This window comes from Parus major, chromosome 3, assembly GCF_001522545.3.
Source record: "Parus major isolate Abel chromosome 3, Parus_major1.1, whole genome shotgun sequence".
Taxonomy (NCBI): Eukaryota; Metazoa; Chordata; class Aves; order Passeriformes; family Paridae; genus Parus; species Parus major.
In genome coordinates this window covers 55,383,685-55,397,333 of record NC_031770.1, presented here as the reverse complement: position 1 = coordinate 55,397,333, position 13,649 = coordinate 55,383,685, and the positions used below count along the sequence as shown (strand labels likewise).

At 36.4% G+C, this 13,649-nt stretch overlaps 1 protein-coding gene across 10 annotated transcripts in view; it reads right to left on the bottom strand.

Moving 5' to 3' along the window:
* Nucleotides 1-13,649, bottom strand: part of SYNE1 (spectrin repeat containing nuclear envelope protein 1) — a 301,154-nt gene that overhangs the window by 138,137 nt on the left and 149,368 nt on the right. For 7 of the 10 annotated variants that reach the window (XM_033512746.1, XM_033512748.1, XM_033512747.1 and 4 more), the window contains exons 1-10: nt 12,509-12,658; nt 11,382-11,559; nt 9,219-9,401; nt 7,572-7,715; nt 7,087-7,242; nt 5,223-5,387; nt 4,374-4,546; nt 3,369-3,522; nt 3,089-3,232; nt 701-865 (exon numbers count right to left, since the gene is read on the bottom strand). In XM_033512746.1, coding sequence (XP_033368637.1) covers nt 701-865; nt 3,089-3,232; nt 3,369-3,522; nt 4,374-4,546; nt 5,223-5,387; nt 7,087-7,242; nt 7,572-7,715; nt 9,219-9,401; nt 11,382-11,559; nt 12,509-12,612 — 1,566 coding nt within the window. In that variant the 5' untranslated portion in view covers nt 12,613-12,658. Of the gene's footprint in view, nt 1-700; nt 866-3,088; nt 3,233-3,368; nt 3,523-4,373; nt 4,547-5,222; nt 5,388-7,086; nt 7,243-7,571; nt 7,716-9,218; nt 9,402-11,381; nt 11,560-12,508; nt 12,660-13,649 lie in introns of those variants that run through there. The other 3 variants (XM_033512754.1, XM_033512751.1, XM_033512756.1) reach the window with 3 other exon arrangements.

Below are 13,649 nucleotides of genomic sequence, written 5' to 3'. Positions count from 1 at the left end.
CAGATTTTCAAAATGGGTTTTGTAGCAAACCATTATGAGCAGAAATAAATGCAGAGTCCCTGATCACACTAAGACCCTCTCAGTATCCTGAATAAGGTAATAAACATTTCATATCTCAAGTACAGGCTTTGTGCTCCTTCAACAACTGGTATTTAAGTATTTTAAGTCAACTTAAGATAATAACTGGGGAATTACTGAAGCAGTATGTGTTCAGTTTTCACTTTCACTGAAGTGAGTCAGTGGTAGTGTTCCCACCTCACTATGGGAGCCAGCCTGCATGACTGGAACTGCCTGAAAGTAGGTGCACCTGCACTGTGAGGAATAAAAATGGAACACCAATGAAAATACTTTTTGTATTTGATGAAACACGCAGGGAAGAGAAGAGATAGACCAATATCTAACACAAATTCAATGCTTTCAAGAAAGGATTAGTATGCCTGAAGATTTCATTCAAGGCTGACACTTCTTTCCAGAAATGAGCAGCAATATTTCCACTACTTTAACTGGTACCACTTTTGAGCAACAAAGTATTCATATACAATACAATTTCAAGCGGTTCTCAGGACAATTTTAGTCTGGCAATAAATGTTATTCTGTTGCTATATCATTATATTCTGTTACTATACCATCACAGGATTGATTTTTTTTTTCTTTTTTTCTTTTTTTTCTTTTTTTCCTTAGAGTGTCACACATCACCTACCTGTAAATCTCGGAGTGTTGCCTCCTGTTCCTGGGCATCACCATCAAGATGTGATAAACAGTCAAGTTTTTCCTGCTCCTTCTCCAGCCATACTTCAAAGGCTTTCAGATTTCTTTGGTATTCTTGGTGTAAGGTAAGCAGTCCTTCAGCTTTTGTTACAGCCTCCTGCATGTGAAAATATTTACAAATATGTATACATATCTTAGTGTACTGTCAAACCAAGAGAACATAAACCTCAGCCATCATCAAGGGAAAAGGTTTGTATCTGATGCTAAACTTTCCAAGAATTCAATAGTAGTTGGATTCTGAAGATGACTTGGTTACAGGGAAAGAGGGAGCACATGTAGGTGTAAAAATCCTTATCCCAGAAGATAAATTTGTAAATTCTGAGATTTAGAGTTTTGATCTGGGATTACTTTTAAATAACACCTTAGTGTTTAATAACAAAATACTTCATTGATTTTTACTGCAATTTAAATTAACTTCGCTGAAGTGATTAATGCGATGTGATCAAGCATATAAGCTAAGAAATTGCACTTTTTTTTTGCATTACTTTTTTTTTTGCAAATGGAATTGAAATCCTCTATTAGAAGCATCTACTATGTTAGGTTTGAAGATATTTGCAGGCAGTCCCTACAGAGCACAGTAAGAAACAGACTACAAGTTTTCTGTGAATGTAGGTGAGCAAGTCACAATAATTTCAGCACTAAAATATTACCACACCTGGAGTACAGAAGGAAAGGTGTCATATACTGGCACAATATAAGTCTTACTAAGTGCAAGAAAAATATACTACATGTAATTCACATCCTCTAATAAATTATGGGAATGAGATTCAAGTTCTGATGGAGACAAGACAGGCTGCATTTGAGAGCAGCAGGCTCATAAAAAGACAAACACTTTAAGAAACCTATGAACTTACTGTCTGCTTTACCTCCTACTTCCAACAGGTCTATCTAGAGGGAAAAAGGAGGAAAACAGGAGTCTTATCACATCTTTTATAAGGCCTGTCCATGCCCAGAAGAAGGAAGGGGAAAAGAGAGATCAGTTTTCTTGCCTCTTAACAAAGGCTTGTAGGAAATTACAAGTCCTGGGTCTGCTCAGATATGGGCCATAAAGCCTTTTTTATGGGGAATCTTGTCAGGTTTCGTGCCTGGCCAGGGGATTCGTAAAATATTTGAACATTCCCTACTTTCCAGCTATTTGCTTTGAACTTCGAATTTCTTTCTAAGGGTTGATTGCACTCCTGGTACTTATATCATCACCACAGTTGGGAACCAGGGAAGACCAGTTGTCTGGGATATTAGGTGGAAGAGAAAGAAGGAATGCTTCTTGCTACATGGGGCAAGATGTACAGAACTCTTGCCTCTGTGAGCCACCATCCATTTCTTATTGTCCCCATGCTATTGCTCAAGCTGAGCAAATATAGACAGCTTGTGTGGCTTTGTGCAGGAGAAAAAGGTAAATACTAGGGCATCCCCATGCTAACAGGAATAGTATTTACCAGCACTTCCCAGGACTTATGACTATGCTCTCTCTGGCAAATCTGAGCAATTTTATTCACTCAAGATCAAAAGAAAGACAGAGCATGGCATTTTTGCAGTTGTGGAAGAGAGGTCCACAAAACAGTGCATCACTTATGTGTTTGAAAAACTGAATTTTGTCTGAATTTTGAATTTTGTCAATCTACATGACAAAGGCATCACTGAGACAACAAAATTCAATTTTACTACATTGCTGTCCTGAAGCAAAGCTGACTGTCTGAGCATGCATTAGTCATTATTTAATTGTCACAGAAGAAACCTGGGTTAACTGAAGATAATCGCCTAGCTTTAAATCTATCACCAGGCCTTTAATTATTTCTTTTTTACATCATATCTTACCCTAAACACCATCCTGATCTTAATCTATGTCCTAACATTTTCCAGATATACAATATCAACCTTTATCAGTAAATGTAGTACTTGTCACACTTGTGTCAGTTTACTTGTTAATAAGGTTTGTGCTCATTAATAAAATCTCTGTAGCTGTCAACCACTTGTGAATCACCCAACTGACTGGTAAAATTTATTGCAAACATACACTTATGCAAATCACAGGTTCGAAGATTTTTTCAATGTTTCAGTCACAATGGGTAAAATTATATCTGTGCTTAAGTCAATGAACCTTTTGACATGGAGTTCCTCAGACTATTCTGATTTTTCTGAAAGATCTGAAGCTCAGTATAGGAAGACAGATTTATTAATCACCCTAGTAGGTTTCTGTTATATTAAGTTACAGCTACCCCCAAACTCTTAATCCCCACTTAACTATAAAGCAAATGATCAATGAAAAGATTTTTTTCCTTGTTGCCAACTAAACAAGGAATGCTATGAAGAAAAACAGTACCTTTGTTTTTTCTTTGAGGAACTTATATCTCTCCTGAAGGTCTTGCAGCTCAAGCTGAGCAATGTAATGCTCAGCCATCCCCTTTCCTTTCACTTCAATAGTCTCCAACAGGCTGTTATGACTCAACACCTCTTCATTCAGTAGCTGCAAAATAGAAAGAAAAAAACACATAATAGGGCACCATCAAAACAAGACCACAGATTAATCTTGCAGTTATATAGTTTGTTTTATTGCCTCTAAGGTGTTATGGACTTGATGGTTTGTTGTAAATCAAACACACCTTTGCTTTGCTGAGGGCAGCTGTTTTTTCCCTCAGTTCAGCATGTTGCCTTTCAGAAGCATTAATACTTGCTTCTACTTTTTCCATCCATCTGGAAAACTGATTAACGTCTTCCTGGTAACTTGTCCATTTGGAGAGAGCTCCTTCCAGTTGACTGTAATTAAAAAATACATATTTTTTTGTGATAGTGGAAGTTCCCATGCCATTTGAGCAGTGAGATACAGTCATATACTGGTACTTTAAACTGTATTTATGAGAGAGATACATCACAAGATAAGCAATCTGTTAAAATTCTACAGGTTTTAACTAGGAGCACTGTTTGACTAATAAAGAGAAATTAAGTTTTCCAAACCTGGAATATTAAGAAGATCTGTCATTTATGTAGCTAGCTGAAATGTTCTAGTTTTAGTAAATAAATTGCAACTGAAAGCATAAGATCCAGAATCAGAAATTTTCTGCTCCTTCACTTACATTCAAAAGTTGCTGCATACTAATGTTTAATTACCTTTGTTTCTTTAACTTTAAATATTTGCAACTATTGATGCTCCACCAAAGAAATTTCCATTTTTTTCCTTTTTTATTTCTTTATTCTATCATTAGGAGAAGCACTATTGGACACTGTAATTTACAGTATGTTCTTTGGAATGCTAGCAAGTGAAAAACCAGGCAGGATCTTGACAGAGCAACCGTTAATGTCCATGAAAAAATCTTCTCATTTCTGAAAAGGTTTCAAAGCATCAAGTGCAACACAAGGTAAAATATTCAGGATTATGAACACGGAATCCAGTTTTAAGAATAAATTGACAGTGAGTGTTAATAAAGCTTGGCTCTCTCACAGCTCCCCCCTGCCCCGCCTTCTTCTACTTCAAATGAATATTTCACAACTTCTAGACCCAAAGTGTTTGGCATATGCAATCATGTTACATGAATTTGACTCTAGTAGTAATAAAATTACTTTCCAAAGGTTTTGACAGTGCTTTGCTCTATACCTCACTCCCTTTTTACCTCTTGCACTGGATACAAGCAGACAGAAGAGAAGCCCAGCTGTCCTTCAGATTTTGCAATTGGCCTTCAACCACTGGTACTCCCTCCAGAGAAGTATTTTGCAGAACAGATTCTCCTCTTGTCAGAACAATTTTCATTTGGACTTCCTTTTCTTGTTTCACTGCTAGCAGGCCCTAAGAAGTGAGTGGATATATTTTACTTTTATCATTACTTGGACATGAACATTCTAACTAGCTTTAATGGAACTTGATCGTATTTAGCAGCTTGTAGTGAATTGGAAGATGGACAGTGGGGCTCACAGCTGGGCTTCACAAATGAAAGTGACTTTCAATGGGTAAGTTTAGGCTATTAAAAAAACCCTTAGACATCAATAAAATGAAAAGTATTGTCTTCTAAATAGTGCCCTTTAACATTATTGTGTTCTGTTATCAAGAGATGCTATTTTCTTAACTGTGGTCACCATTTTAAAAGCAAACAATTACAGGATAAGATTTCCTGAATCAACTGTATCAACTCTAAGATCTAGGAATATATATTGAAATATACTAAACTAACAGAAGTAACTATCCTACTTCTTCAATTTAACCTTTACTAGCCACACAACATCTTTAGAGTACTTCAAGAATTTTCATATATCCAGTTCCCCATGTCATTAAGGTCCTTATCTACTTCTTAGAGGTAAGTTCTAATAACAAGCTCTTTCAGCTACAAAAGGTGTTACTTTTGAGTAAACTGAAAATCAGCAGCTAAACAACACTTATTAGGCTAATATGCAACAACTAAGTATCCTATATTTGTATTCTTCATATACATCTAAAAAGAGCAGGTTTTGGACTCCTGTTTCCATACCTCTAGTTTTAACATCCGGTTGTCCAGAACACTCTTGTCCACAGTAGGATGAGAGTAAGAATCCAACATGTGAACTGCATCAGCAACCCAGTCCTGGAGGTCCTTGACACTCTGTAAGAACTGCTGGTGCTCTGCTACAATCCTATCCATTCTGGAAACTTTCTCCTGCAATTCATACAGCAATTAGCACCAACAGCTATTCAAAGGATCGCATATTCCGCATACCAACTCATGGGCTCATTCTACAGTCTCATCAACTACACACAAGTTTCCTTCATACACTGATAATTACAAGTACACTTAAGCATGGAATGACTTTTACATACACACACACAAATGAATTGTCCAAATGTAAAACACAAGTGAAAATTTCAGAAATGTAATTTTTTATTTTTTAAACCTAAAGCTTTAGAAAGTTTTCTGTTTCACTTTTTTGGTTTCACTTTTTCTGGTTTCACTTTTTCGTAAACATCTGGTAAATCACATCTAAGCTCCATGTCAGTGTTGCAATGGAAGCTAACTTGTGAAATTGGCCAGTGCAATGACAGATTTAAGCTTGAGAGGCTACACCACTGCAGCAATATTACTTTGCTGATATTTGAAGAAGACACGTTTTCCTCAATGACTCCCACTGGTAAAATCATTCTTCTGAAAATCACTGACGCTCACACAAGTCAAAAACAAATGCTGAAGTTATATTGCTAAAAGGCTTGAGGTGAACAAAAATACAGGGCAGCGTGTGTCTCTCCCACTGTGCCAGAGAACTAAAGTCAAGTCAGTGAAACAGGCTTTGGAAGTTACTGAGAGGGATCTTTCTCAAGATCCATGGCTATCCAAAAACTGTCAGGATTTCTCTAATAGGTCAGCTCATATGTATCCTGCACCTCCTGCTCATCCTCACATCTTCTACAAGTTCTGCTCACATAAGCCTGTTAGTAACTCATGCATCTTTCACTTTCTCAGTTTGCAGACATGAGAATTTATTATGGCCATGAATACAATCATTTTCAGTAAGTCAAAGACATGCTTTACAATTGCTACTTCTACAGAAAAAAGAGGAATTGACAAAGTAGCAATCCCTTAAACACCAATATTTCTGAATTTGTTATTCCAAAACCTATTTCCTACATCCTTAATCATTCTAGTTACTGTAGCAACTGTAAGCTATATATCAAGCCTTCCTCATTACATGAACTTTGAGAAAAGTAACAGTCTTAATATGAAGATTTTCTTATCTGTCTACATTAGAGAGATGGCAGAACTATTAAGTGGTGAAGTGTGTGAAGCACTGCTCAAGAAAAGAGAGTTATGTTAAACTCAGTTCTTGGTCCGATGGTTTAGAATTTGGCCTGTGCCTCCCCTTGAATATTCAAAAGCAGCTTAAGAGGCAATTTTTTTTAGAAGACCAATCTATTACTTTTAGATGAAAATAGTTACAATGCCAATAATCATCATTATAGGATGAGATGAAATAACAACTTGTCTGCATCCTGTATTTTCTAAAAAAAAAATCCCACCTCTGGTAATTTTTGAAAAATACCTCTTTCAGATGCCACTTATTACAAAACTAAAATGTCTTCAGTGCTTGAAAGAACCAAAATCAAGTCTGATTACAGTATAATGAGGTGGGATTTACTTGTTAATCAGTATAGTTCTAAATAATAAAAAAAAAAAAAAAATCACAGTTACATTTTGTTGACAGTCTTTACTGTCCATTCCTAAAAGTCAATGTGAAAAATAGAATAGCTCAGACATATCACAGAGCAGGCAAGCAAGACAACTGCAGTGTTTCACATTTCAGTCTTTATTTTTCCCCACATACATCAAAGGAGTTGCTTAAGAGCACATACATTGGATGCATTACCTTTGTCAGATTGCTTAGAGTAAGATACTGAGAAGACAACTGAGACACTCTGCGCATAAAGCTTTTGCTGACAGCTTGTTCTTCCCACAGCTGCTGAGCTTTCTCTTTTAGCCTGTTGAGCTGATGCTCGTGGCAGCTTATTTCCTCAAGGACAGACTGTAAAGCACAAGCACAGTAATAATAAGAGTGGGTGCAAGAAAGCAGGAAATAGAGAAGCATGAAGGTGCCATGAAAAATAGAAGTGACATATGGCAGGCTTGCTGAGAAAGGCACACCATACGGTTACAGCAGTGGAGCAGCATGTCATAAGAAATGTGGAGATGCAAAACTTGATGGAACAGGATCATCAACAGCAAACCTTGGAAACAGTTGCCATCTTATTTAGAGGTCAGGATGCTAGAGTGATTAAGCTTTTGTAAGTAACCGATGAGGCCAGGAGGATGGGACAGGAAGGTCTGGCTGTGTTAAGAACCCTTATAAGTCACCTGCAGCTTTTGCTGTTCTCTTCTCTTGGAAGGAAGATCATAGAGCCGACTGCTACTTCCTTGTACTATCTTCTCAGTTGTGGTCAGCCACTCCTGCAGAGGCTCAGCAGTTGCTTCAAAGTCCTTCATCTGGATTGTTAAATTCTAGGAAGGTATGCAAATTTCTATGAATAGTCCCAGTGCACTAGACATAACTAATTCACAAGACACAGATCAAGCACACTAAAAGGATATGTAATTGTAGGCAAGTTATACACAACTCTTCAAATAAATTACATCAGCTCTGCATGTTCCTATCCCACAGACACCGAAATAAAACTTTGATAGGGCACACTTTTAAAAAGCAAAATAGAAGCAACAATGCTGCTTCAATACAGCTGAGGGAAGGCTGAACCAAATTTCTTTTGATTGGAAAGATTTACAGATGTTATGAGATTTGACTTAGTCTAATCCTAATTGGTGTAACTAAGGCAGTGTGAATAAAAGCTAATTTGAGATATGAGTTATCTAATATCTGACTTCAGCCACTGACATTAACCCCTCCTTAAGTAGGCTGCCACTGTTTCTAGGTAATGTCTAAACCCAGTCCTGGGGAACACTTCTGGTTATATTCTTTTTTAAAGTAAAATTTTGGTCCTAAGTTCATTAAAGGCACACCAAAGGCATTCCTTCAAGGCCTGCATACATTTTTTATAGGTTTATTCTGCATTATTTAATAAAAGAACATCTGAAATAATTCATGTGGAATATAAACCTGAACAGCATAGCTCCTGCACCCTAGTTATTTTAATGTATTTTTCCCACAGATTATATAGTTTTCTTTTCAGCTACACCCATATCATTTAAACATCCAAATGAAAAACTAAGCCTATGAGACTCAAAAATGCCTGAATCAAAAGACTAACCTCTGAGAACATCCTCTTTCTATGGCAACCTTGAGGTGAAGGAAGGTAAGTCCTAGCTACCTGAGAATTTTTTTTCAAATGCTTTCCTACATAATACATTACGTGTATTTAAACTTTTTCTCACCTGTCTAGGAAGCACTGGTTTGAAACAAGAATGCCTAGGAAATTTAATTCACCCATGCTATGCAGGGAATTTCAGATGAGACCTTTTGACCTTAAAACCTATGACCCTCAAAAGTTAAAAAGTTTCACCACCTTCTGGTTGAATTGTGAGTTCTGAACAGAGGAAGGCACTGGCATTTACTTAAAAAGTTGCTCAAGTTAAATAAGTACATTTCACCTATTAGTAGTAAGAGAGACAAAATTTACACACACTACTGCAACTTTTCAATAAGCAGCTGTGTCAGAAACTGTACTAAAAGTTTCTCTAAAAGAAAATGTGTTTTAGTAACCCAGTACATTTGATGAGACTACTGAATTTTAGCCACTTCTATCTTTGATTCTGAACAACACCCTTCTGCATGAAACACCCCACTTAAAGTGAAATCAGGTCATAAAGATAGCAGAAGTAAACAAAAGTAAAATGCTTGCAGAAAAATAAGACTTCTGAAAACATCTATTTCCTAGTTCAGTTACATACTAAACACTCACAGCAATATACAAAATCTAAACTGTGCTATCTGAAACAGAGGAAAAGAAGAAATTTAGATCAAATCTTTCCTCACTGCAACTGCTTCAATACCTCCAATGCAGATTTCTTCTGGTGGAGCGTGGTGATAAAATTTTTCCAATCTTCTTTAGCAGAAGCAGATTTGTCCTGGATAACTTTAGCCTTTTCCTTTGGTAAAACAGAGCACAGCAGTTCTCCTTTGGATGCCACCAGGTTTAATTTTTGTTGCCCATTTTCACTTTCTGATAGGAATTCCTAAAAATAATAAGGAAAAAACTAATTGGTGAACTTTGGGTCCCAATAAGGTCAAGCTACTAGAAAATTTACCAATGATGGGAATTTAGTGTTTCTGCTTGTTAACATGCTAATGTATCTTTCAGTAAATTAATTTCAATACTGTTTGTATTGATGGGATTTAGAGGTAACAGCCACTTGATCCAGAAATGAAAGTGTCAGAATAATGTATATATTAGGACTCTTGGATTGCCTGCATTTTCTGTATTTCATGACACAACTGCTAGTGGTTTAGGTGGGTATTATATTCCCTTAAAAACCCCTAGTAGAGAAAGTGATGGAAGTTTCATTTCAGGGAACCATTATCCTGACAGAGATGACACAGGGGCCCCCTCAGAGGCACACACTGGACCAAACCCCTGCCCATGGGCAAGCTCCAGCTACGCTGGACTTGCCATGAGCATGTAGTGGTGTGGGCTGATGCTCAGAACTTGGCCAATATCCAATCTGTGATTTATGCCTCTGTATCCTTAATTTACTTTCCCTGTTTAGAAGTATTTTTCTTCACAGAAATCTTCACAGTGCTGGTGTGCAAGAAGTGTGTGGAAAAACACAGTTAAAAGAATTATACAGAAATGTAAGGAAACATATTTTTAAATTCTAATTTATTTGGATAATTTCTTTGTAACTTATAATTATTTAAAAACTTTCTGAGCATTTAAGACTCAAAGAAATTTAGTAGTCTTAAATAGACATATTTTAAACTGTTACTATCATGATAATGTAATACACATAATCATTAGGTTACATCCATGCTCAGGAGTAGCAGGCTTGATAACCAAAATTATTAGGTCAGGTTCTGTTACACTAGAGGTCTTAGTGGAGAACACAAAGGCTCTGTTAACTTTGAGATACATGGACTATAAATCCTGGCTATATTAAAATGAAAGATATTGGTGACTTAATGATGTAAAATGTGCTGACAGACAGAACATTAACTTTCAAGAAAAACAAAATTTTAGGTCTATACAGGTTACCAACACATCTTTAGAAGTCTTAAAGCAGTCCAAACAAAGTTTGTTTCACCCAAGGCAGCTTTCACAGAGAAGAAAAAGGTATGGTTTTACATTATGAGGGGGCTGTAGTGATTAAAAAAACAAAAAATCCACTGTTGAAAAAACCCCAGACTTGCTAAAACATGTAAAAAAAATTACCAGGACTTTTCCCCCTTCTGAAGATATTCTCAACATAGCGCAGTCAAACATTTGATATATCAAGACAGTATTATTTGGGCTTTTAGGTAAACCATTTAAGCAAGGGAAAGTCAATATACCAAAACAAGGAAGAAGTGATTTGGCTTTTGGTGTTTTCTGAGAAACAGATATCTGTTCTGTTCAAATCTCTTCTGTTATACTATCTATCTAAAGTTGTAACAGCTTCATTAAATAATTACCATTTTGCTATTTTCAGCTAAAATTATAGTTATATTCTATTAATAAAAGTATTTCTTTCTACTGATTTATTAAAATATACTTTCAACTGTCATTCCTTTCCACAGAACTTTTTGGGCTTCCTTTAGTTTTATGTGAAAAATAGCCTTCTAAATGCCTGCTCACACTGCATATAATTTCATTCTGGTCTTGTACCATAAGGGCTCCATTTTCATACATGAGGAAAAATATTGATATAATTGTGAAATAAATCCAGTTATTAATACTCATTCTGATTTTACAGAAATCCTCTCCTACCTAAAACACATTTTCTTTCCCTTTGTAAAAAAGGAACAGATAAGGAAAACTATTGAGACATAACTACTGTAGCCCAACAATGAAACTAAACAAAATAGAAAAAGAAAGTGTTTATTTCTTTGCAATGAGTCACCCTTAATGTTAACAACAACAACATTAATAAAAGCAGTAATTAATCGAAGAAATAAATATGAGCTGTATATGAAATTGCTTTGGTCTCCCTTAGACTAGTATTTTACTGCCATAAAGTTACCTGTATTTTCTGCAGACTTGCTGAAGCTTCACTGATGTTTTGAGGCACGTCGAAGCATTTGGCAGTGGTGACTCTTGCGTTGACCAGCCACTGCTGAAAATCCCTGAGAGCCGTCCGAAACCTTTGCTGCAAGATCTGCTCTTTGCTCTGACATCCCTTTGAAGCTTGCAGGCAGAGGCTGGGTTTTTCATGAGAGAAGAAGAAAGCGAGGGAGGCAGGGAGGAAAGGCAGGACTCTGTTAGGTGACAATGCTATTATTTTGTTCTTTGAAACACAATGGTAAGGGTAGGTTAACCTGGATTCCTCCTACCAAATTTATGCACTTAACTGAGGCACCAGGAAATCCATTAGAAGCTTTCAGTTCTCAAAAGTGAAGCATGTAAATTGGGACATAGCTGTCAGAAATATGACAGGTACAAATGTTTCCAGAGTGACTCAGTGCATCAATGTGCTCTGCAAGCCCCTTTTTCTCTCTAGGGAAAGGGTGCAGGACTATTGCAAATAAAATTCTAACTTCTGTGGCTCTGCTAAGTCCTCAAGGTTATAAAGGATCAGTTTGAGCCATCACATCCCTCTGCAGCTACAGAAGCCAGAAGCTGTAATCTCCTGCAAGAAACAACAGAACCTTCTGTCTGAAAGGCATGTGTCACACTCCAAAGCAAATCAGAGTGACCTGAGAGAAAGCAAGAAAGCAAGTAAATGCTACCTTCCCTAGCTAGTTCTTGTTTCAAGAAACCAGCTAAACAAAGAATAATAATCTGAAGGACAAAATCAAGAAAAATATCTGAACTAGCTGGTATAGCTCGTTCTCCTTCAGACAAATAAGACATACTGCTACCTCACTTTTTTATAAGGACTCCTGTAATACCATCAGGTGCAGATGTACATTTAGTTTCAGCTGAGTTTAGTGGCATAGCCTGGCTTTAAGAAAAAACCCAAAAAAATCAAACTACTACTTTGTGTAACTGTTGTTGACACCAAAATCAAAATAATGATTCTAACTACATCATATGTCTGTCTCTAGTTCTAAAATTCTAATTAATAGTTCCCTAAAAGACAGGTCATTTCTATCCCCCCCCTCCACACACACACTTATAAGATTAACTCTAAACAAGATGAATGCACACCTGTTATACTCCTTAATCAACCCTGAAACTTTTGAAGAATGAGTACTTAAATCCCTGGAAAATTTACAAAGATCATTCAACTGGGTTTTGATCTCATCTGTCATTTGTTCAGACTTTATTAGAGCATCCAATGTTTCCTGTTAAAACAAAAGAAAAAAAGAAAAATATTGCTGAGTAAATATAAAAAATCCCCACAACTTCTTAATCAAAGTTTATCAAAATTTAAATTAAATCATTTATGATCTATTTGTTTACTTTCAAGAGTATTTTAGCAGTTAAGTCTACAGTACCTTATTTGAAATTATGAGCTTATAGAGACCAAATTTCTGTATGCCTCAACTTCCTTAGCTCAAAATGTTCTTGAAGCCCATTTTAAGATATAAATTTCATTCTAATAAATGAGCTATTTATTATTTCATTCTAATAAATATTGAAAATTAGCTGCAGACATATAAAAGCACATACATTTAGAGAATAACAAATGATATGTGTTTATATAAATATAACTATCCTGTTGACTTGAGTTTAACAGGTTCAGTGAAAGTTTTTTTTGAGCTGTACCCAGAAAGTTAATTTATGCACAAAGATTTTTAACAGTTTCAACTCTTTTCACAGATTACTTCATAATTTAAAAGTACAGCTGCTTGCAATCCTGTGAGAGTAACTGGGTTACTGCCTGTCATTGATGCACTGGAACAGTTCTTGCCTTGGAGACAGCTAAGCCAACAACAACAAAAAAAGAGATTTTGTTGGCTTGGCTTGCGTCACAGGGAGAGGTGTGATAAGTACTCCAACAAAAACAGTGCTTGGTGGTGTCCACAGCATCTCCACTGCAGAATCCTGCCAGCTACTCCAGCATAATGAGCAGTGCAGACTTGGCTCCTTGCCTCACTAGGAACTAAATTCTTCAGGCATTCCTCTCAGACTAACAGCAGAGGTTCTGCAGTGCAGGCAGACCAGAGCATTTGGCATGTACAGAATAACTTGTCTGAAGTGCCAGTCTGGAAGAAACTTATATAAACTTGAGGAACAGACCATATGAACAGGGACCTGGAAGTGGGAGATAAGGATGTCCCCAAAACACATTTCTGAAGATGTGTGTGTATATATATATATATATATATATATATATATATATACA